The sequence below is a fragment of the Canis aureus genome, chromosome 19 (assembly GCF_053574225.1).
Source record: "Canis aureus isolate CA01 chromosome 19, VMU_Caureus_v.1.0, whole genome shotgun sequence".
In the NCBI taxonomy this organism is placed as follows: domain Eukaryota; kingdom Metazoa; phylum Chordata; class Mammalia; order Carnivora; family Canidae; genus Canis; species Canis aureus.
In genome coordinates this window covers 46,626,112-46,652,373 of record NC_135629.1, presented here as the reverse complement: position 1 = coordinate 46,652,373, position 26,262 = coordinate 46,626,112, and the positions used below count along the sequence as shown (strand labels likewise).

General features: G+C 54.9%; 3 protein-coding genes across 4 annotated transcripts; 2 read left to right on the top strand and 1 right to left on the bottom strand.

Moving 5' to 3' along the window:
• Nucleotides 1–825: 825 nt before the first annotated feature.
• USHBP1 (USH1 protein network component harmonin binding protein 1) lies at nucleotides 826–10,342 on the bottom strand. The gene is made up of 13 exons (XM_077859486.1): nucleotides 10,222–10,342; nucleotides 9,760–9,940; nucleotides 9,514–9,662; nucleotides 8,862–9,300; nucleotides 5,657–5,782; nucleotides 5,349–5,485; nucleotides 5,039–5,179; nucleotides 4,371–4,544; nucleotides 3,438–3,687; nucleotides 2,671–2,892; nucleotides 1,651–1,757; nucleotides 1,339–1,461; nucleotides 826–1,093 (listed from the first exon to the last, which is right to left on the bottom strand). The coding sequence occupies exons 2-13, from the start codon at nucleotides 9,811–9,813 to the stop codon at nucleotides 904–906; spliced, it is 2,112 nt and encodes a 703-aa protein (XP_077715612.1). The 5' UTR covers nucleotides 9,814–9,940; nucleotides 10,222–10,342; the 3' UTR covers nucleotides 826–903.
• A 2,102-nt stretch (nucleotides 10,343–12,444) lies between these two features.
• Nucleotides 12,445–20,568, top strand: BABAM1 (BRISC and BRCA1 A complex member 1). Of its 2 annotated transcripts, none has more exons than XM_077859483.1 (9): nucleotides 12,445–12,594; nucleotides 14,349–14,705; nucleotides 15,695–15,753; nucleotides 16,404–16,524; nucleotides 16,607–16,685; nucleotides 17,464–17,488; nucleotides 19,105–19,234; nucleotides 19,432–19,518; nucleotides 20,131–20,568. In XM_077859483.1, the coding sequence occupies exons 2-9, from the start codon at nucleotides 14,400–14,402 to the stop codon at nucleotides 20,332–20,334; spliced, it is 1,011 nt and encodes a 336-aa protein (XP_077715609.1). In that variant the 5' UTR covers nucleotides 12,445–12,594; nucleotides 14,349–14,399; the 3' UTR covers nucleotides 20,335–20,568. The 2 variants fall into 2 exon arrangements, with proteins under 2 accessions (XP_077715609.1, XP_077715610.1); XM_077859484.1 differs by lacking the exon at nucleotides 12,445–12,594 and adding an exon at nucleotides 13,906–13,961.
• Nucleotides 20,569–21,955: 1,387 nt separating this feature from the next.
• ANKLE1 (ankyrin repeat and LEM domain containing 1) lies at nucleotides 21,956–26,252 on the top strand. Its single transcript, XM_077859485.1, has 9 exons — nucleotides 21,956–22,032; nucleotides 22,099–22,251; nucleotides 22,542–22,647; nucleotides 22,792–22,942; nucleotides 23,179–23,991; nucleotides 24,150–24,321; nucleotides 24,620–24,779; nucleotides 24,885–25,014; nucleotides 25,264–26,252. The coding sequence occupies exons 1-9, from the start codon at nucleotides 21,971–21,973 to the stop codon at nucleotides 25,434–25,436; spliced, it is 1,920 nt and encodes a 639-aa protein (XP_077715611.1). The 5' UTR covers nucleotides 21,956–21,970; the 3' UTR covers nucleotides 25,437–26,252.
• The last annotated feature ends 10 nt before the right edge of the window (nucleotides 26,253–26,262 follow it).

Here is a 26,262-nt window from a genome sequence, read left to right as displayed (position 1 = left end):
TCTTGGATTTCAGCCATCACCCAAGAGGCAAGCGCCAACCGGGTCCCACCCGGTCCCCCTTTCCTGAAGGTGTGGCTTACACAAATGACATGCTAATCAGTTGCCTGCTATTAACCTAACACTAACTAACGGCTCGGCTCGGCTCGGACGCCCAGCCAGGAAAAGCTGGAATTTAGCCCGGTCAGGTCCAGACCCTCAGGCCCCAATGGGCCTCCCTGCCCGTGAGCGCGATCTATTAGTTGCTCATTGCCCCGGAGTCACCACTTGCAGGTTCTTACCTTTGCTTCCCCACCCACCCAGCGTCCTTGACCTTAGCTCCATATTCTTTGAATGCAAGTTACAAAGGCCTCTGATGCCTCCTCTCCTCCACCTCCAGCTGGGGAGCGATTGCAGATTGCTTTTCCAGCTAATTTTCCACACCCTGAACCATTAGGCCTTCAGTTTTCCTCCTGGTATATGGGTATTTTCCTGTTGGGAGCAGCTACCAGGCCAAATCCAGCAGCTCCCTGTGACGGGGATGGGCAAGGGAAGGTGTGTCCTATCCCTCTGGACCCCTTCCAGGGCCTCGGGAGGCAGATGAGTGTTGGAATTTCGGTTCTGGCCAAATAACCTCACTGACCCCAAATCCTTCAGCCAGCCCTAGATTTGGCATGAGCTCTGGCACGATCCCGCTGACATATCACAGTCACATGCCACATGGTGCCAGGCCGGAGACAGGAAGCCTGTCTCAAATGCCCAGCCACCCCTCCATCAGCTCCCAGACACCCAGATGCAACAGCCCCCATCCCACCCAACAGGTCCCAACATTCAAGGTCACACATGATATAACATCACTCCAGGACGATTTATGATGTGGTCCGCCATAAAACTGTCCGGCACATCCAGAAACAGCCAGGATGGGGCCTACAGAAAGGTCTCTCCCAGCCGGGGAGGCCGGTGGGGTGGTCTGGGCCTCCCCAGTGCCCTTGCGGTGGCTTCTAGCACCTCCAGCTCCTCTGCCTGTCGAGCCTCCATTAATGCCACCTGCTGCTCCAGCTTCCTCTGTTGCTCTTCCTGCTTCCGGTGGGCACCTCGGAAGGCCAGGACCAGGGCACTGGAGGAGGGTGGAGGGGGGATGGGGCTGAGCCGGGAAACAGCCCCCCATCCCACCTACGTCAGGAGCTATGTATTCCCAGCCCCAGACAGGAACTCTTTGAATCTTCCTGGGGTTCCATCCGGGAAAGGGGCAGTATGGGATGGATTGAACTTGCCACCCACCTTACAGTGGTAGGGGGGAGGCTGAGGCTCAGAGAAAGCCAGTACACTCACTTCTGAAGTCACCAGAAAAGGGGGACCCACCTGTGAGCCTTGCATAAGTCCCTGTTCAGCTCAGCACTCTGAGCACATCTGGCTCGCCCCTTCTGAGCCACGTGTTCTAGTTCCTCCCGCAGAGACCGCAGCTGCTCCCGAAGGCCCAGGGCCCTGGTGCAGGGGTGGGGAGAGAGGAGCTTGTGGCCGTAGCCAATCCTTCCCACCTCCCGCAACGCCATGTGAACACACCTGTACACAGAAGTGCAGCCAACCCTCCACTGCACACAGTGCCCCCATGGATTCTCACGTATACCCCCCGCCCCGCCCATCCATCCCCCAGCCCAGGGCCGAGACACACACCGGTTAAGTGACGCTGCCAGTTCCTGGGCTAGAGTCTCCGGGCCCTGCACTTTGCCCACCTGGTCTCCATCAACGCCCCTGCCACCCCTGCGGAGAGCAGGAGGGCCCTGTGGGAGGCAGAAGGGAGGGAAGTGACATTGGCCTAGGTGGAGTGTGGACTCAGCCCAGCTGGACATGGAAGTCACCCAGACGGTGGCGGCCACAGCCCCTCCCCTCACAGAGCCCCCAGTCTGGTGAGATACCCCAAGAAAGGTAAAATGATTCCCAAACCAGAGAAATAAATAACAGGGGATCTCATCTGGAGGCAGGCAATGGCTTGCAAGAGATCATGGGCTTAATCAGACAAAGAGGTAAGTGACCAGTGTTCTTGGGAGGGGCACAGCATCTACAAAGGTGTGAAGGTGGGAGAGATGATTTAGAGGAGGGTTCCAGAAGCTGCTGAAGGCTTTAAGCAGAGGGCAGTCTTGATGAGATAGGAAAAGGCAAAAGGGAAGGCCTCAGGGAGAATGCTCGAGCCAAAATTTAGGAAGAGATGAAGCCTGGGCTTGGGCTATTGGGGAGGAGATGCTGGAGTGGGACTAAGGAGGAGGCACAGGTTTGAGTGGAAGACACTAAAACTCCTTGGGGCTTACTGGGCTTGATACACTCAGAGAAAAAAACCAAAGTACAGGTATGAACTTTGACAGGCAGTTTAACATTCAACTCATTTCTTTGTGGGTTTTTTTTATTTTTTAAGATTTTGTTTATTTATTCATGAGAGACACACAGAGAGAGGCAGAGACGTAGGCAGAGGGAGAAGCAGGTTCCCTGCAGTGAGCCCAATGCAGGACTCGATCCCAGGACCCCGGGATCACGCCCTGAGCCAAAGGCAGACACTCAACCACTGAGCCACCCAGGTGCCCCAAACTCATTTCTTCGTGCAGAAATGCCAACTGTGGCTCCAAGGAGGCTGTGACTGACCAGGGCCACAGACCTACTAGTATACTGCTAGCCCCACCAGGCCCAGGAAGGGCCACTCACCTGAGACAACTCCTCTTCGTCTCCACTGCTCCTGCCTCCACTGCTGTCCCCACTGCTACTGTTGGCCCCACCCGTCCGGAGCTGTGCCCGCTCCCACCGCAGCTGCTCTAGCAGGAGCACGTGGGCTGGGCCCTGGGCTCGGAGGGCAGCCTCTCGAAGCTCCAGACCCCGCTTCTCCCGCCGCACCAACTGGAGCCGCAGCATCAGGTCAGCCAGAGTCTCCTGAGAGACCAAGGAGTGGGCAGAGAATTTGGGCCTCTAGGATCTGGGGAAACTGAGGCCCCAGGAGGTACCTAGTGACGACTGGTCAGGCAAGAACCCAAACCTTCACCATGATCTTGTATGATGAGAATTATCGTCCTAAAAATGACAGCTGTAGAAATGGCAGTTCAGAGAGTACCAATATCTTAGACAAGATCAAGTAACATCTCAGTGGAAGGGTCTGGAGTTTCTCCAGCTCTAGAACCTCAGGTCTTTCATGCCAGGGTATAAACCTCAGATTATGTCCCCTGTCTCCATCTCCTTTCCACAGGCAGGAAATTTTGGAAAGCCAGATTCAGAATCTTATGAGAAATTGAATTCCGGAAGACAAACTCCTCTTCAACCCTCAAAATCCCAGTTCCAATTCTCCTCCCTCCAGGAAGTCTGCCCCCAGCCAAGTAGAACTCTCCTTTGTTACTCAGTCGCCCAAAAACATCCCTCTCAACCTCAGCAAAGGGTTTTGTCCCACCAGAAAGACTAACACAGTGACCACTGCCCACATGTACCCGTGTGGCTGCCAAGTCTCGCTGGATCTGCATTTTCTCCAACCGGGGTAGGGCTGGGCCAGGCTGGGTCCCCAGAATGGCCTGCACCAAAGCTTCTGCATGGGGCACAGTGGGCATGGGTGCCAAAGTTGGGCCCGGTTTTGGGGGAATCTTCACCAGAGCACGGCGCTCCCGGAGACGCTGGATATAGCCCCAGAGCTGGGTAGCCACCTCCTGTGGTGTGGGCCGATCCACACTACTGCCCTCAGGGCTACAGGAAACAGAAGAGGGGTCTAATGTCAACACTGGTGGCCATAGTCGTGTTAACCTCATGCCAACTCTGGTAGGCTTTATCAACTTCCATCTTACTGACCATGACGGATTCTATGCCATCTGTGGTGAGTGCTATCATACCAACATGGTGGACTCCATAATATACACCCCATTGGGCACCATCATTCATCAAGACAACATAGTGAACACCAACACATCAACGCTTACTGTTGCTCACGCCGTCATGGTGGAAGCCATCACACCAACTCAGTAGGTGCTATCACTTATGGCAACACAGTGGGTGCCACCACACGATGGGCACCACTGCTCAGCTGGCCAACCCTGTTTGGCAACATCATGCTAACTCAATGTGTACCAACATCAGGCCAACCCCATTAAACACCATCACGCCAGTTCTAATCAGTGGGCACCATCATCCATCTTCATGCCAACCCTGGTGGATACTATACCAATTGCAGTGGCTCTCAGCCACCATGTCAACTTTGTTGAGCAGCAGCCAGACAATTCTAGTCAGGCCTCATGCCCACGAACCATGGAGCATCCTACTCCAACCCTGCTGGGCTCAGCCATGCCAAACCCCAATGTGGAGGCGTGGGAGCCCCATTCTCTAACAAGGACCCCACTCACTGGCCCTCCCAGTTCTCAAGCTTCCCAGAGTACCTTGGCTGTGTATCCCGTGGTGTCTCTCCATCCATGGCAGCCTCCTCTTGTGCCAACAGCCTCTGAGCTTCCTTCTCAGCTGCCTCCAGGTCACCGGTAGGGGCTTTCTCTCTTGCTCCCGAGTCTGCCTCCAGGAGAGTGAGCAGGACTCCGTATGCCTCCTCACAGTGCTCACTGTGAGACACCAATTCTGAGTGCTCTGGGACACCCAGCTCCATCTCATGGTGTGGGTGACATACCCACTTGTTCTGCGATCCTTCAGTTCCTCCCCCACCTCCACCCGTGGGAGCTTGTAAACTTCAACACCCTTGAGCTAAAACTGCCTTAAAAGAATTTCTCTGGAGATGCCTGGGTGGCTCAGTGGTTGAGTGTCTGCCTTCAGCTCAGGGCATGATCCCAGGGTCCTGGGATTGAGTCCTGCATCAGGCTTCCCTTGAGGAGCCTGTTTCTCCCTCTGCCTATGTCTCTGCCTCTCTCTGTGTCTCTCATGAATAAATAAATAATCTTTAAAAAAATAGTTTCTCAAAAAAAAATAATAATTTCTCTGGTTGGAAAGGGCTTTCCTGCAAGGGCCCTGACTCTCGCCGTGGATCATCCTCTGAGCTGGCACATCCTCGGAGTACTCATTCCCTTCCTAGCTGGCGATGTCACGGGTGGGATGCACTCACCTGTATTGCAAAGCCAGACGCAGTGCTGTGGCTTCAGCCTCCCGCTGGCCCAGCTGCATGCTGAGGCCTTCACACCGGCCCTTGTACCCCTGCAGCACGGCTGAGAGCAGACGGTTGAAACATTTGAGTTTCTCGATGCTCCTGCCTCAGAAGTTCGGGAAGAGGGAAAATGAGAGGCACCGTAGGGTAGGTGGGACCCAGCTGACTTCCACCCTCCTCCCCACTCCACTCCAGCTCCAGACTCTCAGGTTTAGAGCCCAGCAGGGGGAGGCACCAGTGCCCTTACGAGCTCAGCATTTATGGCTCTTACGCCTGGAGCTGTTCCATCTGGGCTTCCATGACGTGTATCCCTGGGGCGGGGGGTTGAGTGGGGAGAGGTCCAAGCATCTGAGTGCTGGAATCACTCCGGAGGCGTCGGAGCAGGGGATGAGCCAGAGAGAAGGGGTCCTGCCAGAAAAAGGTGACTTGATTTGCCCAGATTGTCACTGAAGAGCCTAGTGTCATGGGTTTAAACCTCTTCCAATCCCTGAAGCTACCGGACTGTAGGACCAGGATTTGAGTCTCATCACCCAGAATCCTAAATCTCAAGATCGTGGTTTTTAAGCTTCCTGTACTCACCTGAGTTCCCCAGGGCTCCTCATCTACCCCAGAACTGCTGGAGCCACTGCCTGAGCCACCTGCTTGGCCAGGGAAGGGAGGTGGGAAAGATTCCAGCCTCAGCAGCGAATCCTGCAGCTCCTGGACCTGGGGTGGGGGTGGGGAAGGAAGATGGAGTAGGTCAGGCCTGGGAGCTCCAACCACCCACCAACCCTCCTTCAGAACTGCTCCTGAGATAGTCACAAGGCCCCGGCTGGAAAGCAGGAACCCAGCTACTGCCCGCCCCCCTCCGAACTCCTCACTATCCAGCCTTGGGCAATTCACTTAGCCACTTAAGAATCTTCTATCTTTATTTATTTATTTTTAAAGATTTTATTTATTTATTCATGAGAGACACAGAGAGAGAGAGACAGAGACACAGTCAGAGGGAGAGGCAGGCTCCCTGCTGGGAGCCTGATGTGGGGCTCGATCCTGAGTCTCCAGGATCACGCCCTGGGTGGAAGACAGGTGCTAAACCGCTGAGCCACCCAGGGATCCCCATCTTCTATCTTTTTTTTTTTTTAATTTTTATTTATTAAATTTTTTTTTTTTCTAATTTTTTTGTTTATTTATGATAGTCACAGAGAGACAGAGAGAGAGAGGCAGAGACATAGGCAGAGGGAGAAGCAGGCTCCATGCACCGGGAGCCTGATGTGGGATTCGATCCCGGGTCTCCAGGATCGCGCCCTGGGCCAAAGGCAGGCGCCAAACCGCTGCGCCACCCAGGGATCCCATCCCATCTTCTATCTTTAAACATATAAATGGCCAGTTGGTACAGGAAAAGGTGCTCAACATCACTAATCATCAGGGAAATGCAAGTCACAAACACAATGAGTATCATCTTATACCTATTAGAATAGCTACTGTCAAAAAGATGTTGGGGTGCCTGGGTGGCTCAGTTGGTTAAGCATCTAACTCTTGTTTTTAGCTCAGGTCATGACCTCATGGGTTATGGGATCAAACATTGTGCTCAGTGAGGAGTCTGCTTGAAGATTCTCTCCCTCTGCCCCTCCCCCCACTCATGGGCACATGTGCTTGGTCTCTCTCTCTCTCTCTAAAATAAATAAATCTTAAAAAAAAAAAGGCACAAGTGTTGGGGAGGATGTGGAGAAGAGTAAACCCTCATGCATCGTTGGCGGGATTGTAAATTGGTGCAGCCATTTATGCAAAACCACATAGTGCGTCCTCAAAACTTGAGAATAGAACCATCACACGATTCAGCTATTCCACTTCTGGGTATTTACGCGAAGGAAATGAAAAAAAAAGTAGCTCGAAAAGATATCCGCACCCCTATGTTCACTGCGGCATTACTTGCAATAGCCAAGACACTTAGGAAGCAACCTAAGTGATCATCAGTGGATGAATTGGGAAAGAAGATCTGGTGTATAGACAATGGAATGTTATTTGGCCTTAAAAAAGGAGAAAAAAATAATAAAAAATAAATTAAAAAAAAAAAAGTAAGGAGGGACACCTAGCTGGCTTAGTCGGTGGAGCCTCTGACGTTTAATCTCAGGGTGATGAGTTCGAGTCTCACATTGTGTACAGACTACTTAAAAATAAAATCTCTTGGGATCCCTGGGTGGCGCAGCAGTTTAGCGCCTGCCTTTGGCCCAGGACGCAATCCTGGAGACCCGGGATCGAATCCCACGTCGGGCTCCCGGTACATGGAGCCTGCTTCTTCCTCTGCCTGTGTCTCTGCCTCTCTCTCTCTCTGTGACTATCATAAATAGATAAAAAATTTTTTTAAAAATTAAAAAATAAAATAAAAAATAAAATCTCTTAAAAAAAGAGAGAGAAGGAAATCCTGCCATTTGTAATAACATGGATAAACCTTGAGGGCATTGTGCTAAGCAAAATAAGTCAGAGAAAAGCAAGCACACCATGACCTCACTTATATTTGGGATCTAAGATAAAACAAAACGAAAAATTGAACTCACAGTTATAGAGAACAGAGTGGTGGGTGCCAGAGGCAGTGGGGGTGAGGAGAGGAATGTGGGTGGGGGTGAGGAGAGGAATGTGGAGCGGGGATCATCTTTCCCAGCCAGGAAGTGGGCCCCACCCCTTAGGCTGGGCTCTGATGGCCCCATATCTTGCCACCTTGGCCTGCCCAAGATGAGGGCCTGTTCCCCCATCTCCTTCAGCCACATGGCTTTAGATTCCATCCACATGTTAAAGAGGTCGGGATGTGTTTCTCTTGTCCTGACATCTCCCCTGAGCTCTGGATTCTGACCCCACAACTGTGTCTTTGATGGTCCTACATGGGTGGCTCAGGGGTTTCTTGAACTCATTAGGGTCCCAACAGCTCCTGGTCCTGCATTTCTGGCTCCCAGTCCCGCAGGCCCCCAAACCAGGACTTGTCCTCAACCCTTCTCTGGCTTTCACACCCAAACCTGCCAGCTCCACCTTCGACACCACCCAGAATCTGCCCACTTTGTGCCACCTCCACAGTTTCCACCATCTGGTGTCTGGACCAGTGCCTCGTGGATCCGCCGGCTGTTCCTCCCATGCCTACCAGAGGGCGCCTGTGACCGCGGCACCGGGTCCCGCCCCTTTCTGCCGCGGGGGGGCGAGGGTGGGGGGGCGAGGGGGAACCCCCCAGGAGCCCACCAGGCTCAGGGCCAAAGCCCAACTCCCAGAAGCCCACAGACCGTGTAAATCTGCCCCCATCACTAACCTGCCCTCCCCTCACCCCCACACTGGCTTGCTCACTGTTCCCTGACTCACACTCCCACCTCTGGAAGGGAGCTCCTTCTCCGCCTGGCATGCTCTTTCCCCAGATCCTTGCATGGCTCCTCCCTTACCTCCTGGCTCAAGTGTCACCTCCTCAAGGGGCATCTCTGACCACCTTATCTAAGAAGGCAAGGCACCTTTGTTCAGGGCTCTGCAGCAGTCAACGCTCCATAAAAGTTTTTCTCTTTCTTTTTTTAGATTTTATTTATTTATTCAGAGGAGACACAGAGAGAGAGGCAGGCTCCCTGTGGGGAACCTGATGTGGGACTCGATCTCAGGACCCTGGGATCATGACCTGAGTCAAAGGCTCAACTCAAGTCAACCACTGAGCCACCCAGGCGTCCCTCCGTAAGAGTTTTTCTAATGAACAAACAATGGAAGGTTGCCTATGCCAGGCCCGCCTCCCCCTTAGACAGAGAACCCTCAGAGGTAGAGCACAATACGTCGAGACCCTCACCTCTCTCTGCAGCATCTCCTTCTCCCCCTGGATGGCCTGCAGGGAGGCCTGCGTGCGAATCAGCTCCTCCTCTCGGCTGCCCAAGGCCAATCGTAGCCAGTCATTCCTCTCTGCCAGGCTGGCTGCCTCCCTCTGGCAACCACTTGCCCCCTCCTGCTCCAAGCAGGGCCTTGGTCCCACCTCACTTCTGTCCTCTGCCTCCCCGGGCCCAGGACAGCTGGGGGGCCGGCGGCGCCAGGCAGCCGCCGCCGCCTCCAGGGAGCTCAGAGCATGCTGGAGAACCTGAAACACGTCAGAGGCTTCAGGCCTGGGGGGGACAGTCTCCCCATCCTGTGGAGCTACATCTGTGGCCTGGTGGCCTTCCTCTGCAGGCTTGCGGGGTCCCTCAGGAGATGGGGCCAGTCCTCTGCTAGAGTCCCCCTCAGCCTCTTTGTTGGTCCTGTGGTGAAGTGAGAGACAGAAGGTTCTGGAAATGGGGTCATCTGGGGTGGCTGGCTCACAGAGGGTGCATTATCTGGGGCCTTGAAAGTTGGGCAAGGAGGGCAGTGGGAAGCTACGGCGTGTGTGTGAGCAAGGGAGGAACACAGGTAGATCTGTGGGGAGGAAAGACACACCAGGGCCGGAGTGGGAGCCCAGACGGAGGGGACCTTACCTGTTCCCAAGGCCCTGCCCACTGGCCTCTGCCTCTGGCCCCTGCAGCCTCGGCTCGCAGCTCTCCTGAGATGGCACAGGGCCCAGCTCAGAGCTCCCGCTGGCTGCCTCAGCCTCCTCTGAACTCTCCGCCACGGGATCCAGCTCCCCCTGAAAATGACCCACAGGGCCAAGCTCCGAGCCAGGCCGGGGGCGAGGGGGTGAGTGACCCCAAAGAGCTGGATGCGGCAGGGAAGGGGGCACTTACAGGTGGCGCGTGCCTCCCTCGCCGGCTTCGGGGTCGCGTGGCCCGGGCACTCATTGCTGTCCAGAATTCAGTCCTCTGATTCTTTTTCCGAAAGCCGCAGCCTGATCTCGGCTCTTTGTTGGTCTGGGCGAATGACAGCCTTAATACCTTCTTCTATGAAATGAGCATCGATCTCCTCCCGCTGGGAGGGATCTTGAATTATCAGTGTTGAGCTGGCACATTTGAATACCCCTCCTGACAGGCAGCTCACTACCTCACAAGTTTGTTCCCACCTCCCCTTGTCTTTTGCCTCCTTTATCTTTCACTACCTCTGTGCTCCCCTCGGTCCCCAATCTGGACCTGGCTCGAGGACTTCAGGAATCACCTCTCCTCCCCAGGGTCCTCTTGAGTCGGAGGCCCCAGTCTTGGGGTTGGGTCCCCTCAGCCTGCTCTAATGCTACTCCTCTGTACCTCTAGGAATACCTTGGTCAGCAGCCCAAATCCCTGGACACTCTTGGGGTAGCTCTGGCCACTGCTTGCTTAGGCCCTGGGCTGGCCAAGGCTGGCTTGGGAGAGGCCGGGAAACAGGAAGCCCCCTCCCCTGGTCATGTGACTTGTTATTGTGCTATTTCCTCCTCAAGGACATCAGCTTCCTCCAGTCCCGGTGGGACACACATGTCCAGCTCCTGACCTGTCGGTCCTTCCTTGCCCCAGCCTCCAATCTCATGTCTCTTCCGCGTCTGAGCCTCAGTTTCCTTATCTGTAAAATGGGGGGGGGGGGCTTTAATTATAGGATCTGTCTACAGTGTCATGGGAATTTTAACAAGCAACTTGCACATGACTGAGCACCATCCAAGAACTGAATTGTAACACACCACTCTTGTTCGCTGCCTCTCCGGCCCTCCCATCTCTGCTTCCTCTGCCAGCTGCTGCTTCTCCTGGATTCCTCAGGGCACAGATCGCCCCTACATCCTGCCCATTTTTCCTGCATCCATCTCTAAAGGGCCTCGTCATCTCCCTCCATAACAGCCCAACCCTCTCCCCTCTACCGGGATGCCAGCCCCTCTCTCTCCGTGGACTCTACAGCCACCCACCCCTTGACTCCCTTCCCCTCCCAGGCCCCAGAGACAGAGACCTCATTGTTCACCTCTTCTGCTCACACACCCTCCATGACTCCCCATTGCCCTTGGGAAACATTTCAAGCTCTTCTACCTGGCATTCGAGGCCCTTAAAAATAATGCCTGCTGTCTGCACCCATGTATACTCCATGCTTTAGCCATGATGACCCCTCTGTGAACAGGTGAAGGTTCACAATTCTCACATCCCAGGGCCTTTGGTTATGCTGTAACCCTTTCCTTGTTTCTGCACTTGGCTTATTTTTTATTTATTATTTTTTAAAGATTTTATTTATTCATGAGAGACACAGAGAGAGGCAGAGACATAGGCAGAGGGAGAAGCAGGCTCCCTGCCGGGAGCCCGATGCAGGACTCAATCCCAGGATCCCTCGGGATCAGGACCTGAGCTGAAGGCAGCCGCTCAACCACTGAACCTCCCAGGTGCCCCTACACTTGGTTTAAACTGCGCAGAGCCTGGAGTAGCCTGAATCTTCCTCATTCCGCTGACAGACAGAGGAGGCTGAGTCTTCCTGCTTCTGCGTCCCCAAAACTGGTAAGGAAATAAGTTGCAATTCTCTGACTTGGGGGCACCCAGGCACATTGAAATCTACACTCTTAGCCTCTGCTCCAGCCATTTTTTTAAAAAAAGATTTTATTTATTTATTCATGAGAGACACAGAGGCAGAAACAAGGCGGAGGGAGAAGTAGGCTCCCCGCGGAGAGCCTGATGTGAAACTTGATCCCAGCATCCTGGGACCACCACCTGAGCTGAAGGCAGATGCTCAACCACTGAGCCACCCAGGCGCCCCTGCTCCAGCCATATTAACCTCTTAAAGTTTCCATCGCTCCAAGGCTCTTGCAAGTCTCAGGACCTTTGCCAAGGCGATTCCTTCTTTCTGGAATGCCTTTCATATTGTTTTTCTAGCAAGTTCTCCATTCTTGTAGACTTAGCTTGCATAGCTCCTCCTGGCTGTCGGTGACCAAGAACCTGGCTCCTGAGGGCTGGTTTAATTGATCCTTTTACACATAAAGAAACTGAGGCGGCTCAGAGTGGGTTTTATTTTATTTTTTTATTTTTTATTTTTTCAGAGTAGGTTTTAAATGGTTAGGGGGTAAGAGAAGAAGTGCGCGTGAAGAAGAAAAGGTGGTTTTAAATAGTTTGGGCTTGGTATTTTGGGGGGTTTGCAAATATATGCAAAATAAGGGGCAGAATTAAATAACTGGGCAGGGCCTGGGGCGTGGGCCACTCCCACCTCAGCGCACAAAAACCCGCCCCTCGCCGAGGGCCAGGTCGGCTCCACCAATCATCAATTAGCCCTACCTCTTCGTCTAAATCCCGCCCAAGTCACTCGCATTCAGTTTATCACATTGCAAGTGAGGCCTTCTCCATCCCTTTGAGCCTAGTCCATAGAAAAGTCCACTCCACTAGGCCTCGTCCCAGCCTATCAGGGCAGAAGCGCTGACCACCGAACCCTCATTTGGCCAGAAACATCAAAGCCCTGGCACGTCTTGCTTTAACCAATCACATTCCAAACCCCACCCCCTAGCGCTGTCCCAGCCTATCAGCTTCCAAGGCTCTCCAGCCTTTTCCCCCGCCCCGTTCAGTTGTCCGCCTGCCTTACGACTTGCTGAACTACATTTCCCAGGAGGCGTCGCGGCCGCGCCGCACCACTTCCGGGCTGCGAAAGATGGCGGCTTCCTAGTCAGTTCTCCGCTGAGTTGGAGGGAGGCTCAGCCTACGGTGAGAGGTGGTTGGGTGGTTGCGGTCCTGTCCCTAGAGGTCCAGCCCCTAGCCTTCCCGGAGTCTTCCGCTTTCAGCTCTGGTTTCTCCTGCAGGCTAACCTCCATCCCTCTTGAAACATGGTCTTCCTTAGAGATCGAGGGGATTGCAAGCCACTCAGACCATCCTCCGCAGCCCACACCCAATCCCCGAGAGGAACACTGTGGGCGTCCCATCTTTCCTCAATGGGACTTTTAACAGCTAGATTCGTGCCCTCCTGCGCAGACAACCCCTGGGCAACCCAGTGCCCGCTGCGGGGAATCCTAGAGCTAATTAGTCTTATTTTGTTTTTTAAGCAATCTGTGCACCCGAGGAGGGGCTCGAACTCACAACCCCAAAAGCAAGAGTGGTACGCTCTACCGACTGAGCCAGCCAGGCACCCCGGCCAATTACTCTGTTAACCTTCACACTAAAACTGTCAGTTACTTTACCCGCAAAGGGAGGTTGGTTTGGGAATAGTAGAGAACTACAATTTAGGACACACAAGCTGTAGCAAAGCATTAGGCAAGTCCTGAACAAAGGAGGGGAGTTGGGAGGGGCATAAACCTAAAGTCTATTGGAATACTTTGGGAATTTGAAGTTTAGTGGCTTTCCACTGGTTGAGCTGTGACTGTCATTGGCTGCGCTGTTGCCAGGCAAGGAGAAACTCTTTCCTTTTCATGCTAGGTTAGTATAGTCTTCTTTCTTTCTTTTTCTTTTTCTTTTTTTTTAAGATTTTATTTATTTATTCATGAGAGACACAGAGAAAGAGAGCACGTGGCAGAGACACAGGCAGAGAGAGAAGCAGGCTCCATGCAGAGAGCCTGATGTGGGACTCGATCCTGGGTCTCCAGGATCAGGTCCTGGGCTGAAGGCAGCGCTAAACCGCTGAGCGACCCGGGCTGCCCTATAGTATTTTTCTGTTGGGAATGCAAGATCTATCTTCCTGTGGGGGTCTGCGGTTGTGGTAGGAGGTGAGAGCTTCCCCTTTTGGCCTCCCTCCTCCATTTTTAATTTTATTTTAAAATTTTATTTATTTATTCGTGAGAGACAGATAGAGAGAGAGAGAGAGAGAGAGAGAGAGGCAGAGACAGAAGCAGAGGGAGAAGCAGGCTCCATGCAGGGAGCCCAACGTGAGACTTGATCCCGGATTTCCGGGAACATGCCCTGGACTGAAGGCAGCACTAAACCGCTGAGCCACCCAGGCTGGCCTCCCTCCTCCATTTTATTTTATTTTTTTATTTTTTTTATTTTTTTCCCTCCTCCATTTTAAATGAGGTGTCCTTTATTCAGTTTCCTACGGGCATAGCTGGATCCAGGTGCACAGAGGTCTAGCTGCTGTTTTCTGAGTGAGCATCACTTCAAGTAGGTATTCTTTCCCGTCTTGGAGGCAAAAGGCTCCTGGCAGCTGCCGACTTCCATCCTCCCAGCTCTGCAACTCTAACGAGTCCCTCTTCCCTAACAGCGCTATTGGAAGCCCCACAGCTGCCCCTCACTGACCTGTATTGGGTCATGCCCCATGTCTGAGCCAGTCCTGGTGGCCAGTTTTGTTCATTGGCCAAGGAAAGGGGGAGGGTAGCTCTATAGAAAAAACGGGAGACTTTAAGTCAGAGGGGGTGCCAGGCACCCGTTCTGCAGATGAGGAAACTGAGGCCTGGAAAGGATTGATTTTTACAACCATTACGCAGTTCATGCACTGTCCTGCACAGTAACCAAATGTTTTTAAAACCCTTAAGGGGAGGATCCTGGCTTCTCCCAACCCTGCTCCATCCAGCCACTTAGGGGCCATGGAGGTGGCGGAGCCCAACAGCCCCACCGAGGAAGAGGAGGAGGAGGAGGAGGAGGAGGAAGAGGAAGAGGAGCAGTCAGCTGAGCCCAGGCCCCGCACACGTTCCAACCCTGAGGGGGCTGAGGACCGGGCACTGGGGGCCCAGGCCAGCGTGGGCAGCCGCAGCGAGGGTGAGGGTGAGGCGGCCAGTGCTGATGATGGGACCCCCAACCCTCCAGGAGCTGGCCCCAAGCCCTGGCAGGTGCCCCCAACAGCCCCCGAAGTCCAGGTGCGGACACCAAGGGTCAACTGTCCAGAGAAGGTGGTAAGTGAGGGGCTTGGCCTGTGACTGTGAAGGTGTTAGAGAACCTTAAAGTTTAAAACTCTTCGTTTTTTTGGGATTCACCCTGCAGTCACTTCCTATGCGTTTTCTGGGGTTACCACCACAAATTACCACAAACTGAGTGGCTTAGAACAACAGAAATTGATTCTCTCACTGTTCCGGAGGCCAGTAGTCTGAAATCAAGGTATGGGCAGGACCATTGTCCTTCTGAAGGCTATAGGGAGAGATCCTTCCTCACCCCTTCCAGCCCTTGGGGGCTCCATGCATTCTTTGGCTTGCAGCCGCATCACCCCAGTTTCTGCCTCCTCTTCACACGGCCTTCCCATCTGTGTCTCTGAATCTTCTTTCTCTTATAAGGACACTTGCCATTGAATCAGATCTCAAATCATTTATTTGAGATCAAGAGAAAGAGTGTGGGTAAGGGGAAGGGCAGAGATAGGGAGAAAGAATATTAGGCAGACCCCGCTGATAGGGGAGCCCGATGGAGGGCTGGATCTCATGACCCTGAGACCATGACCCGAGCTGAAATCAAGAGTCAGATGCTCCTGTCATCCCAGCCACCCAGATACCCCTGGATCAGGATCTTTATCTTATCTCAAGATCTGTATCTTAGTTCCATGAGCAAATACCCTGATTCGAAAAGAAGGCACATTCTGAGGTTCTGGGTGAGCATATCTGGGTGGGGGCTGGGGCATAGTTCAACTCACTCCACCTTTTTCTTGTTCTGTGTCAGACATCCTCTGGTTCCTTTATTCTCTCATAAACCTGGACTCCATGTCTAGTGTTCTTTTCCCTGAACCGCTGTCTTCGAAAGTAGGTTGCTTGGCTGGGAAGTGGGGGTCATCCCACCACCTTTTCAGGCAGAAGTGCTGGGAGAAGGGCTGCCAGAGCGCAGCAGGGGCTGGTGTTGATGTCCAGTCGCTAGGTTCTTCCACTCACAGTGCCCTCGCCTCCCTCCAACCTTCTTGCAGATCATCTGCCTGGACCTGTCAGAGGAAATGTCCCTTTCAAAGCTGGAGTCATTCAATGGGTAAGAGATACATCTGGGGGCTTGAATAATGCAGCCACGGCTTGGGGTGGGTGGGAGGAAGGCAGCTCAAACAACTCAGGGCTGTCCCTCTTTCTGAGACTCATAGCAGCTTGGCCTGGCCTGGGGCCTGGTGCTGTCAGAGAGTAGTGATGGCAACCGAGCATAATACAGCTGTAACCCCCCAGGGCTCTGTTCCAAGCCTTTGAGAGCTGCCATGTGGCACCCGTGGCACAGCAATGACTCAGAAACTCCTAAGAAGTGAAGTGACTTCCCCAAGGTCTCAGAGTGGGGACTCAGACCCAGGCCTAGCTGACCCTGAAGCCCCTGCCCTGAGCTGCTGGGATTCTGGGGTTGGTGACCAGGCTTGGATAGGGTCCAAGGGGATGCCGAGGACAAGCCCGTCTTCCCCTTGCTGCCACCCCTAGCCATCTGTGGCTCTGTGAAGGCCTGGGGGAGACCCAGGCTGGCCAGAGAAACCCACTTGGAGAGGCCAGAGGCTGGAGAGAGGTGGCTGGACTCTGCCACCTGCCCGCTGCATGGCCTGGGCCTCCAGTGCCTAGTGGAGGGCTCCCCAGGATTGGCAGCTGAGGAGACGGCCTCCAGACTGGGAGGCCTTGCCTTAACCACCCCCTTCTTCTGTGCCTCCCCAGCTCCAAAACCAATGCCCTCAATGTCTCCCAGAAGATGATTGAGATGTTTGTGCGGACAAAACACAAGATCGACAAGAGCCATGAGTTTGCGCTGGTGGTGGTGAATGATGACATCGCCTGGGTGAGGTTGGGGCAGGGCTTGGGTGCCTCGGGGCTCCCTAGGGGCAGGAAGGCACCTTGCTGAGATTTGTGCTTCCCTGCAGCTGTCCGGCCTGACCTCTGATCCCCGGGAGCTCTGCAGCTGCCTCTATGACCTAGAGACGGCTTCCTGCTCCACCTTCAGTATCCTTTCAGGCAGGGGTGCCCTTAGAGGGGACTGGGCTGTTCTTCTGGTCTTGGAACCCCAGAAGCCTGAGCCATGGGGGGCTGGCTGAGACTGGCTCAGGTCCAGATCGCAGTTCTGCTGTGACAAGCTTAGGCAAGTCACCTCTTTGAACCTGTTTCTTCATCTGTAAAAGGAGAGGCATGAAACCTCTTTCCTCAGGGGGTTGCTGTTAAGATAAAGTCAATATAAAAGCCAAACCAACTGATTGGACCCTAGATGGCAAAACCACACACATGGGGAGCTTTCTATACAGGGCCAAGTATACAATTTGTGTTCAATAAATGGTGATACGTGACTAGAAAGTCACAGTCACTTCTACAGCCCCTGTAACCTGGGCACAGCACATTTTATGCTAGTTTGAGCACAAAAGGCTCATGTAAAGCCCAAAACTTAGAAAGTGATCCTTGTGCATTAGGAAACAAGGCTGAGTGTCAGGAGGCAGGAGACGGGGACACCGTGGCTCTTCCATTGTGAGGATAGCTGCCCTGGTTGTGAGTCAGGAAGAGTTTTCAGGGCATCCGGTGCCGGCATCCTGTTTTCTGATTTGTGCTGAGGGAGCACAGGCTCAGACAGGGCAAGCAACTGGGCCAGCATCACCCAGCACATCTCCTGCACAGTGGTACCCGGCACTAGGCATGAGGGCACCCAGGCCCTCCTGACATCAGGATGAGGGAAACCACCCTCTGCTTCCCACCCATGCTCTGCCACCAGCCTTCTCCTTAGCATCCCTGCCAGATCTGGAAGGTCTCTTCAGCCTCATGTAAGTACTGCCTTCCCCGCACTTCGCCTTCCATGTTAGTCCCATGGTGGCCCTGAGGTCCCCCATTCCATGTTTTTCTTTTTTTTTTTTTTTTTAAGATTTTATTTATTTATTCATGAGAGACACAGAGAGACAGATGCACAGGCACAGGCAGAGGAAGAAGCAGGCTCCATGCAGGGAGCCCAACGTGGAACTCAATCCTGGGTTTCCAGGATCACACCCTGGGCTGAAGGTGGCACTAAACCGCTGGGCCACCAGGGTTGCCCCACTCCATGCTTTTAACCCACAGAGCAGCACATGTTTTCTTCTTCTTTTTTTTTTTAATTTTTATTTATTATTTATGATAGTCACACAGAGAGAGAGAGAGAGGCAGAGACACAGGCAGAGGGAGAAGCAGGCTCCATGCACCGGGAGCCCGACGTGGGATTCGATCCTGGGTCTCCAGGATCGCGCCCTGGGCCAAAGGCAGGCGCCAAACTGCTGCGCCACCCAGGGATCCCAGCACATGTTTTCTGTGAAGGGCCGGACAGTAAATATTTCTGCAGGCCACCTGGTCTGGGTCACGATGACTGGATTCTGCCCAAGTGGTCTGAAAGCAGTCCCAAAGCCTACCCACGTGCGTGGTCGTGTCTCAATAAAACGTAATGAATGTCATGAACACTGAAATTCTAATTTCATGTCATTTCCACAAGTCACAAAACTGTTCTTTTGATTTTTTCTCCCCAGCCATTTTAAAAATATAAAAACCATCCTGAGCTTACAGACCCTTAATAGTCCAAAAACCCCTGTTTTGACCTGCCTCCTCATGGTGGATGTGGATCTTGTGTTGCCTTTTCCATCGTGGTTAACCTGGAACAAGTGTCCTGGCAAAGTTTGCAAGTGAATGCATCCTGTAAATTCCCAATGGAAGACATGCTGGATCAAAGGGGTGCATATTTTTGATCTGCCTGAGTTTACCAGAGCACTTTCCAAGGAAACTAACTGTGTACTCCCCACCGACACTGGGGCCCTTCCCACTGCTGAAGGTTCCTCCTGTCTGAGCGTGGCAAGCGGGCCCTGGTACTGTCACCGTGCTTTCTTTGAGTCTTTGACTTGTAAGCCACTCAGTATTCCGGCATTGATTTGTCCATTTGTCCCGTTTGCTTATTTTTCTAGCGAGGTGTCAGCTTTTTTCTTACTGATGATCAGATTTACTTTTCATATATTAAAGACTCTAGTGCTCTGTCTGCCTAATACCCTCTGCCGGTGTGAGATCCAGCCGTGGCCACTTAGGGACCTGGGTGCTAACTTAGCAGATAGGATTGGGTAGACTGTTCCGGCCTGGTGGGACAGGTCCAGCTCAGGTCAATGATTGGGGGATGTTCAGGATGAAGGGGGTGGTCAGAGTGGACTCCAGCTTTGGAGTCAGCAAAGTCTCCCTGACAGAGCAGGAGAGGTCAGGCGGAAGGGTGAGGCTGCGGAGGGACTCAGGGCAGAGGGATCAGCATGCGGGGAGGCTCAGAGGCAGCAGTGAACTTGGGGCTTTGGATGCCCAAGGAGGGTCCGAGCTCTCCGAGGGTGATGAGAGGCAGATCTCAGGAGTGTGCTCTGACCTGTCCCCCACCTTTGCTACGCAGCCAGCAGAAGACTGAGCTGCCAGTCACTGAGAATGTGCAGACAATTCCACCCCCATACGTGGTCCGCACCATCCTTGTCTATAGCCGTCCGCCCTGCCAGCCCCAGTTCTCCCTGACGGAGCCCATGAAGGTGAGTGAGGCCCAAGAAAGGGAGGGATATCTGCAGCCAGCAGCATCATGGTTAGACACCAGGAGGAACTTCCCAATTACAAGAACTGGGGTGCCTATGGATGGGTTCCCATAGTCCCAAATCAGATGCCAGGGAATCACGGGCATGGGGGTATGGGGTGATTTGATCCCCAAAGGCTGGTGTTCTTCCCCCCACAGAAAATGTTCCAGTGCCCCTACTTCTTCTTCGATGTTGTTTACATCCACAATGGCGCTGACGAGAAGGAAGAGGAAATGAGCTGGAAGGTCAGAGGCTGCTGTGGGTGTGGGTGGCAGGGAGTATAGGTGGGGTGTCTCTGAATGCATCTCCGTGCTGCATGCAATGCCCGGTGCCCTGGCCTTGCTGGATCATGGTCCATAGGTCACTCAACAACCATTTCCACCTGTCTGCTGTGAGCTGGTAGGGGCTTCTCTCCATCTGCCTTTGCCCTTGCAGCATGCTTCCCTCCCTGCCTCCCCAGGCCCTATTGGTCCTTCACATCCTAGCCCTGACCTTGATTAGGCCACTTACCTCTGAGCCTCAGTCTACTGTGAAGAGGGGGAGTTGAAATGGGCTCCTACTCATACTTCAGCACCCAAACCAAAAGGCTCTGCTCCTTGGGGATCACTAGCATGGGAGCTGGGGGAAGTCAGCCTCTAACTGTCTCTCCAAACTAGGGTCTCCAGAACTGAGACCTGTTGGGTCTAACACCAGGTGGGTGGCAAGGAATATGTGCTGAGTGTGGGAATGTTTTCTTTCTGGGAAACTCCTCTCCAGGCTTCAGAACCCATCCCTGATGCCCCCTCCTCTGGGAACCCTTACAGGGGCAGAGAGGGATCTATCAGGGGAATCCTGATAGCCCCTCCCTGGCCCCACAGGACATGTTTGCCTTCATGGGCAGCCTGGATACCAAGGGTACCAGCTACAAGTATGAGGTGGCGCTAGCTGGGCCAGCCCTTGAGCTGCACAACTGTATGGCCAAGCTGCTGGCTCACCCACTGCAGCGGCCCTGCCAGAGTCATGCCTCCTACAGCCTGCTGGAAGAGGATGATGAAGCCACTGAGGTTGAAGCCACCGTCTGAACCATCCCTGTGCGTCTCCGCCTTCCCATGCGGTGAAGCCCTGGGCTTGGAGAATGGGTCTCAAAGTAGGCTGTGTGGCACCTTGGTAGGGAGGGTTCCAGGAGGCTCCTGGGGACTCTGGGCACTCATTCCCCATGTTTTCCAGCCCTCCTCCCACTAGCAGTTTGTCCACTGTAAGTTTTATTCTCCCCTGTGTGACTTTTGTCATCAAAATAAAAATCTGAGAATCCCTAACCCAGGTCCACAACAGTTACATTGTGTTAATTTGGATCTTTTTGGTTACAAGTGATAAACTTACCCACTGAACAGAAAAGAGAATCCTTTGGTTTTTGTGAAACCAAAAAAGTGATAAAAAGTGAAGTGGGGTTTCCCTGAGTGGTGGCTCAGCGGTTTAGCGCCTGCCTTCCGCCCAGGGTGTGATCCTGGAGTCCCGGGATCAAGTCCCACATTGGGCTCCCTGCATGGAGCCTGCTTCTCAACTCTGCCTGTGTCCCTGCCTCTCTGTGTGTGTGTGTCTCTCATGAATAAATACATAAAATAAAAAATTATAAATAAATTTAAAAAAAAAAGTGAAGTTTTAGGGTTGGCTATATTCAGTTGTTCAGACAATAATGCCGTTGGGGTGGGCTGAAATATCTTGCATGATTGGTGTTCAATGTGCCCTGCTTTTCTCCTAGACCACGGAAAGGTCTGTGACCCCTCCCCAGACTACAGCCCAGGTGAAGAGAGGGCTCCCAACATCTCCCAACTGGCCTTGCCTGGGTGGGGTAACCTTATTGGCCCAATCCCGGGCTAGAGCTGTGGGATGCTCTAATTGGCCAGGACTCGATCAAGCCTCTCTTCTGGAAAGGGACTATTGGTCTTTCAGGAAATCGTATGGGTTTGCCCCAGAGGAGAGGAGACCAGAGACAGATACAACAGGTCTACCACTCTACTATCTTCCTGGATAATGAGCGATTGTGAAAACAAGTTTAGCGGCTAGGTTCTCGTACAACAGGAACAGCTTTTGTGGAGCAACAGCTTTTCCTCCCTATGAACATTTGTTGGGCACCTACGTGCCAGGCCCCTGTGGTGAAACTCGTTCAATTTCACATCAGCCTGGGTCTATCCTCCCATCGTGCAGATGGGAAAATGAAGGCCCCCAGCGGCCCAGCGCTCCAAAGTAATGAGCCCCCGTTTCCCCGGGAGTGATAGATAATCAGCAACACAGGGATGGAGACGAGAGCCGTTCACTGGAGCCTTACATAGCCAGGGAGGCGGCCTGGGCGGGACGTTCCGGGAGACCTGCTGCCCGATGCGCACCTCCGGACCCAGGACGCGGCTCCACCCCGCCCATCAGGGGAGTTCGCGTTTCCCGCTTTGACACGAGATAACGGCACGCCCGGCGGCCTCCACCCGCCCCGTGTTTATCGGCGGCCGCAGGCCCGGCTTGAGCGCCACTCGGCGTCACGGGCCCCGGAGGCCCCGGAGCTCCCGGCCCCGCAGCGGACGCCCCTGCGGCGGAGGTCGGCTCGGCGGACCCCGCGCGGCGCCGGCCCGCGCAGACCCGAGGCAGGGGAGGGGCGGCGCGTGCGCACCAGGGCGCGGCGGGAAGTTGGAAGCGGGCGGGCGAGGCCGCGGGGCTGCGGGGCCCGGCATGGACGCGGGGGCCGGCCTGGCGCAGCGGCTTCGGGCAGCGCTGCGGGAGGACGAGCCGCGGTGAGGGCGCCCACCGGGCGGGGGCGGGCCGAGGCCCGGGGCCCCCTCTGACGTCCCCGTCCGCAGGGCCGTGGAGGAGCTGCTGAGCCGCGGCGCCGACCCCAACCGGCTGCTCGCGGATGGCGCGGCGGCCATGCACCTCGCCGCCGGGGCCCGGCACCCGCGCGGCCTGCGCTGCCTCGAAGCCCTGCTGCGCCGCGGCGGGGACGCCAACGCTCGGTGAGGCTGGGCCCGGGCCCGGGGCGGTGAGCCGCGCGGGGGAGGGGGCGCCCGAGCCCGAGGGCGAGGCCTGGGAGGCTGGGACAGGGCGTCCCACAGCCCGGGGGCGGAGACGCGGGGCCCAAGGCTGGGGCTTGGGGATCTCGGGGGCGGTTCCCGGCCTGCCAGGGGGCGCAGAGCCTAGGATCCAAGGTTGGGGTACCCGGCTGGGGGATGGCGATGGGTTCCGGGGCGCGGAGGCCGAGCGCACATTCCCTCCAACGCTGGCCGCTCCTGCCCTCCTGCCCCAGATCGGTCGAGGCGCTGACGCCGCTGCACGTGGCTGCCGCCTGGGGCTGCCGCCGTGGCCTGGAGCTACTGCTGGGCCATGGAGCCGACCCCGCGCTGCGCGACCAGGTGGGAGCCCACCGCGGGCAGGGGCCCGGCAGACCCGGAGGGAGGAAGGGGGGAGAGCGAGCGAGCGAGGGAGGGAGGGAGGGCGGCAAGGAGGAAAGGAGGGAGGAGGGCCTCGGGGGCCCCCTGCTGACCGCGCCGCCGCAGGACGGACTGCGGCCGCTGGACCTGGCCGAGCAGCAGGGACACCGGGATTGCGCGCGCGTCCTTCGCGAGTTCCAGAGGCAGAGGCGGACCAGGACCTCGACCCCGACCGGGGTAGAGAGGGAGGAGCCTGAGCCCGAGCCCGAGCCCGACGGTGAGGGGGACCTGCGCGTCCTCGGGGACTCAACCTCTCATCCACTGTTGCGCGTCCCTCTGATGTCCACTCTCTGGTTCTGTCTCACATACGATGTCTCCTGCAAGCTGTCTGTCTCTGACTTTCCCTCCTCCCTGCGACTCCAGCTGCCTCCTCCTGTCTGATCCAACCGCCATCTCTGGCTCTGGCTCTCTTCACCCCTCCTGTCTGACCCTCACTCTCATCCCTTACTTCAGGCCCAGACCCCTGGGGAAAGGGACTGGACACCAGCCGCTCTGCACCTCCCTGTGTGACACCAGGCTCCACAGCAGTGGGCAGAAGTGATGGCAGGGACATGTGCCTGGAGGCCAGCCCCAGACTGTCCAGCCTGAGATTGTCCAGCCTGAGATTGCTGGACAGCCTCCTTGTCCAGCCTGAGATTGCTGACAGTGATAGCGGCTTGGAGTCCCCCCCAGGCCAATGGGACTGCAGCTCAGATACGTCCTTTGTCACCGCGATTGAAGCCTCTGGAACTGAAGACCCAGCCCTGGACACCGCCTCGGGGGCTGGGTCATTACCCAGGGCCGAGCAGGGACTCCTGCCTGATATTCAATCTTCCCAGAGGATGCCAAGGTCTCCAGGTACCCCACAGCCAGTGCATCGAGCTGCCATGGCAGACAGGGAGGCAGAACTAAATACCCGTCTGCGGTCTATGACTCTGACCTCTTCAGATGCCTCCCCAACTCCCGTATCTGTCCCTGTTGGAAGCCCTGCCCAAAGCCCTCCTCTGGAACCACTGCCTGGACTCCCTGACTCCCCCTCCCTAAAAGATGAAGAGGTGTCCCTTGACAGTGATGTGGCTGCTCTCTGGCTGACGGAGGATGAAGTAAGCTCCACAGGTGACAGGGACTCTGTCCCCTCTTGCTGGTGCCCTCTGGTCCCTGCCATGTCTGACCTGGAGCTGTTGCGAGGGCTCCAAGCACTTGGTGAGAGCTTGGGCCCCATCACACCCTTCACTCGGCCATACCACCTCCGACGGCTGGAAGAAGCCCACCAAGAAGCTGCTCCTGGTTAGTCTGTTCAGGGCATCCCACGTCTAAGGAGCCTCCAGGAATTCCTGGGACTTCTGTCTCTTAGTCCTACCTGCTCTATTTGTCTCTGGGGACAGCCCCTTCTGTCTGCCTTGACTCAGTCCTCACTGCACCCCCCGCCCCAACCCTGGGCTCAGACTTTTCAGGGCACAGCCCAGAGCTGGCCGAAGCCCTGCGGACAGGCTGTATCCCAGATGCCCAGGCAGATGAGGATATGCTTACCCAGCAGTTTGAGCGTCCAGATCCCAAGAGAAGGTGGCGGGAGGGGCTCATAAAGTCCAGTTTCACGTATCTACTGATGGACCCGAGGTACTTGGGGCTGGGATGACCTGGAGGTGGGAGCTGGAAAATTCTGGGATTGGTTCTTATTTGCTTTGTATCTTTAAAAGGGGGACTGGCCCTATCTGGTCATCAGCTTCTTTATCTATATCTATAAAAGGTTGTTTAGACCTAGTTCAAGCTGAGTCCTTGGGAAGCACCCACCACTCTCTCCACCTTACCAAATGGGGATCACTGGACATAGATTCAAGTTGCTCTGGGAACTTAGAAACTGTCTCCCAGGCAACTCTCATCACTTCTTCCTCTCTGAGCAATTCCCTTCATCCAGGGAGACTCAGGACCTGCCAGCTCGAGCCTTCTCACTGACCCAGGCTGAATGCCTTCGGGCCTTTGTTCGTGCCATCTTCTACGTGGGGAAAGGGACACGGGCCCGGCCAGATTTCCACCTCAGGGAGGCCCTCAGGCTCCATCGGCGGCCAGGAAAGCAGGTGTGAGGTTAAGGATCAGGGTCATGACAGGGGCACCTGGGCCATGGGGAGGTGAAAGAAGAAGGGATCAGAGGGCAGGCCCCTAACCCCACCCTGGCCACCTAGGCCTGCCCCAAAGTGCGTCAGATCTTGGAGATTTGGGCCAGTGGTCGTGGTGTTGTCTCCCTGCATTGCTTCCAACACGTGATTGCTGTGGAGGCTTATACTCGAGAGGCGTGTCTTGTGGAGGCTCTAGGTAAATGCCTGGCTCGTGGGGTGGGGTGGGGTCACATGTGGGGCACTTCATCTACTGATTACCTCACCCCTTTCCTCTAAGAGCTGTTTGTTTATTCGTCCAATGAACAATCATTGAGCACCAACTATGTACCTGCACACGTACATATTCTGCTCTATTGGTTTGTCCCTGCTTAAGAGCAATATGCAGTGGGTTTGCAGTCACATCTGCCAGGGGTTTCCAAGGATGTCTGACTCTTAATCTCTCCAGGGATCCAGATGCTGACCAACCAGAAACAAGGACATTACTATGGAGTAGTGGCGAACTGGCCAGCCACCCGGCGCCGCCGCTTGGGGGTGCATCTGTTGCACCGTGCCCTCCTTGTCTTCTTGGCTGAGGGTGAACGAGAGCTGCGGCCCCAGGACATCCAGGCACGTGGCTGAGTACTGGGGAGTTGGCCATCCAGCCTAGGTAGAGATCAGGGTGTTTGAATGTTTCAGCCGCCCCACGCTGACAGCAGCCACCCATCTCCAGAAGGCTGCCAGGGGCAGTGGGCTGTGGGGGTGACGGGGAGGCGGGTAGCAGGGTGGATCTTCCCCTGAAGCTGTGGGAGGACTTTGTTACAGATAGAGCTGTTGGAGCTTCCTGTCATGAGTGAACAAGTAGGGAACCAGAGGATCTTTGGAACATTCCAGTGCTTCAGAACATGCTAGTGCTTTGGCAGCTTGGTCCTGTCTGTGGAGTCTACTTTTATCTCCCAGACACAGGGGACTCACATGTGGGATGGGCTGGGGGAATCAGCCAAACTCAAGAGCCAGATTTCTCTGCTTCCCAGCTCTGGGACCTCAGACCAATAACTTGTCTCTCTGAGGCTCAGTTTCCTTTTTCGTACAATGGAGACAGCGACAAGTCCTACCTCAGCGGGTCATTGTGGAGATGGGGATAAATGAAGCTGTGAAATACATTGTGTGGCTCAGAGCCCTGCAGGTGGAAAGTCTCTGGGGAAAGGGAGGTGCCATGATGCTGTTGAGAGGCCAACTGTGTGTGGTGACGTGTGGGCAGAACCGGGGAGGTCGGCTGGGGTGTGGGCGAGCCCTCCTCAGGATAGCAATGCAACTCGGGTCTCTGTTGCTTCTCTGAAACTGTTTCTTCCGCTATAAAATGCAATAAATAACAGTGACTTCCTGGTGATGCTATGCAATTTCAGACTTCACATATGTTAAGAACTTTAGTAAATGCCAAGCTGCCATCCTGGTGAAGTGTTGATGG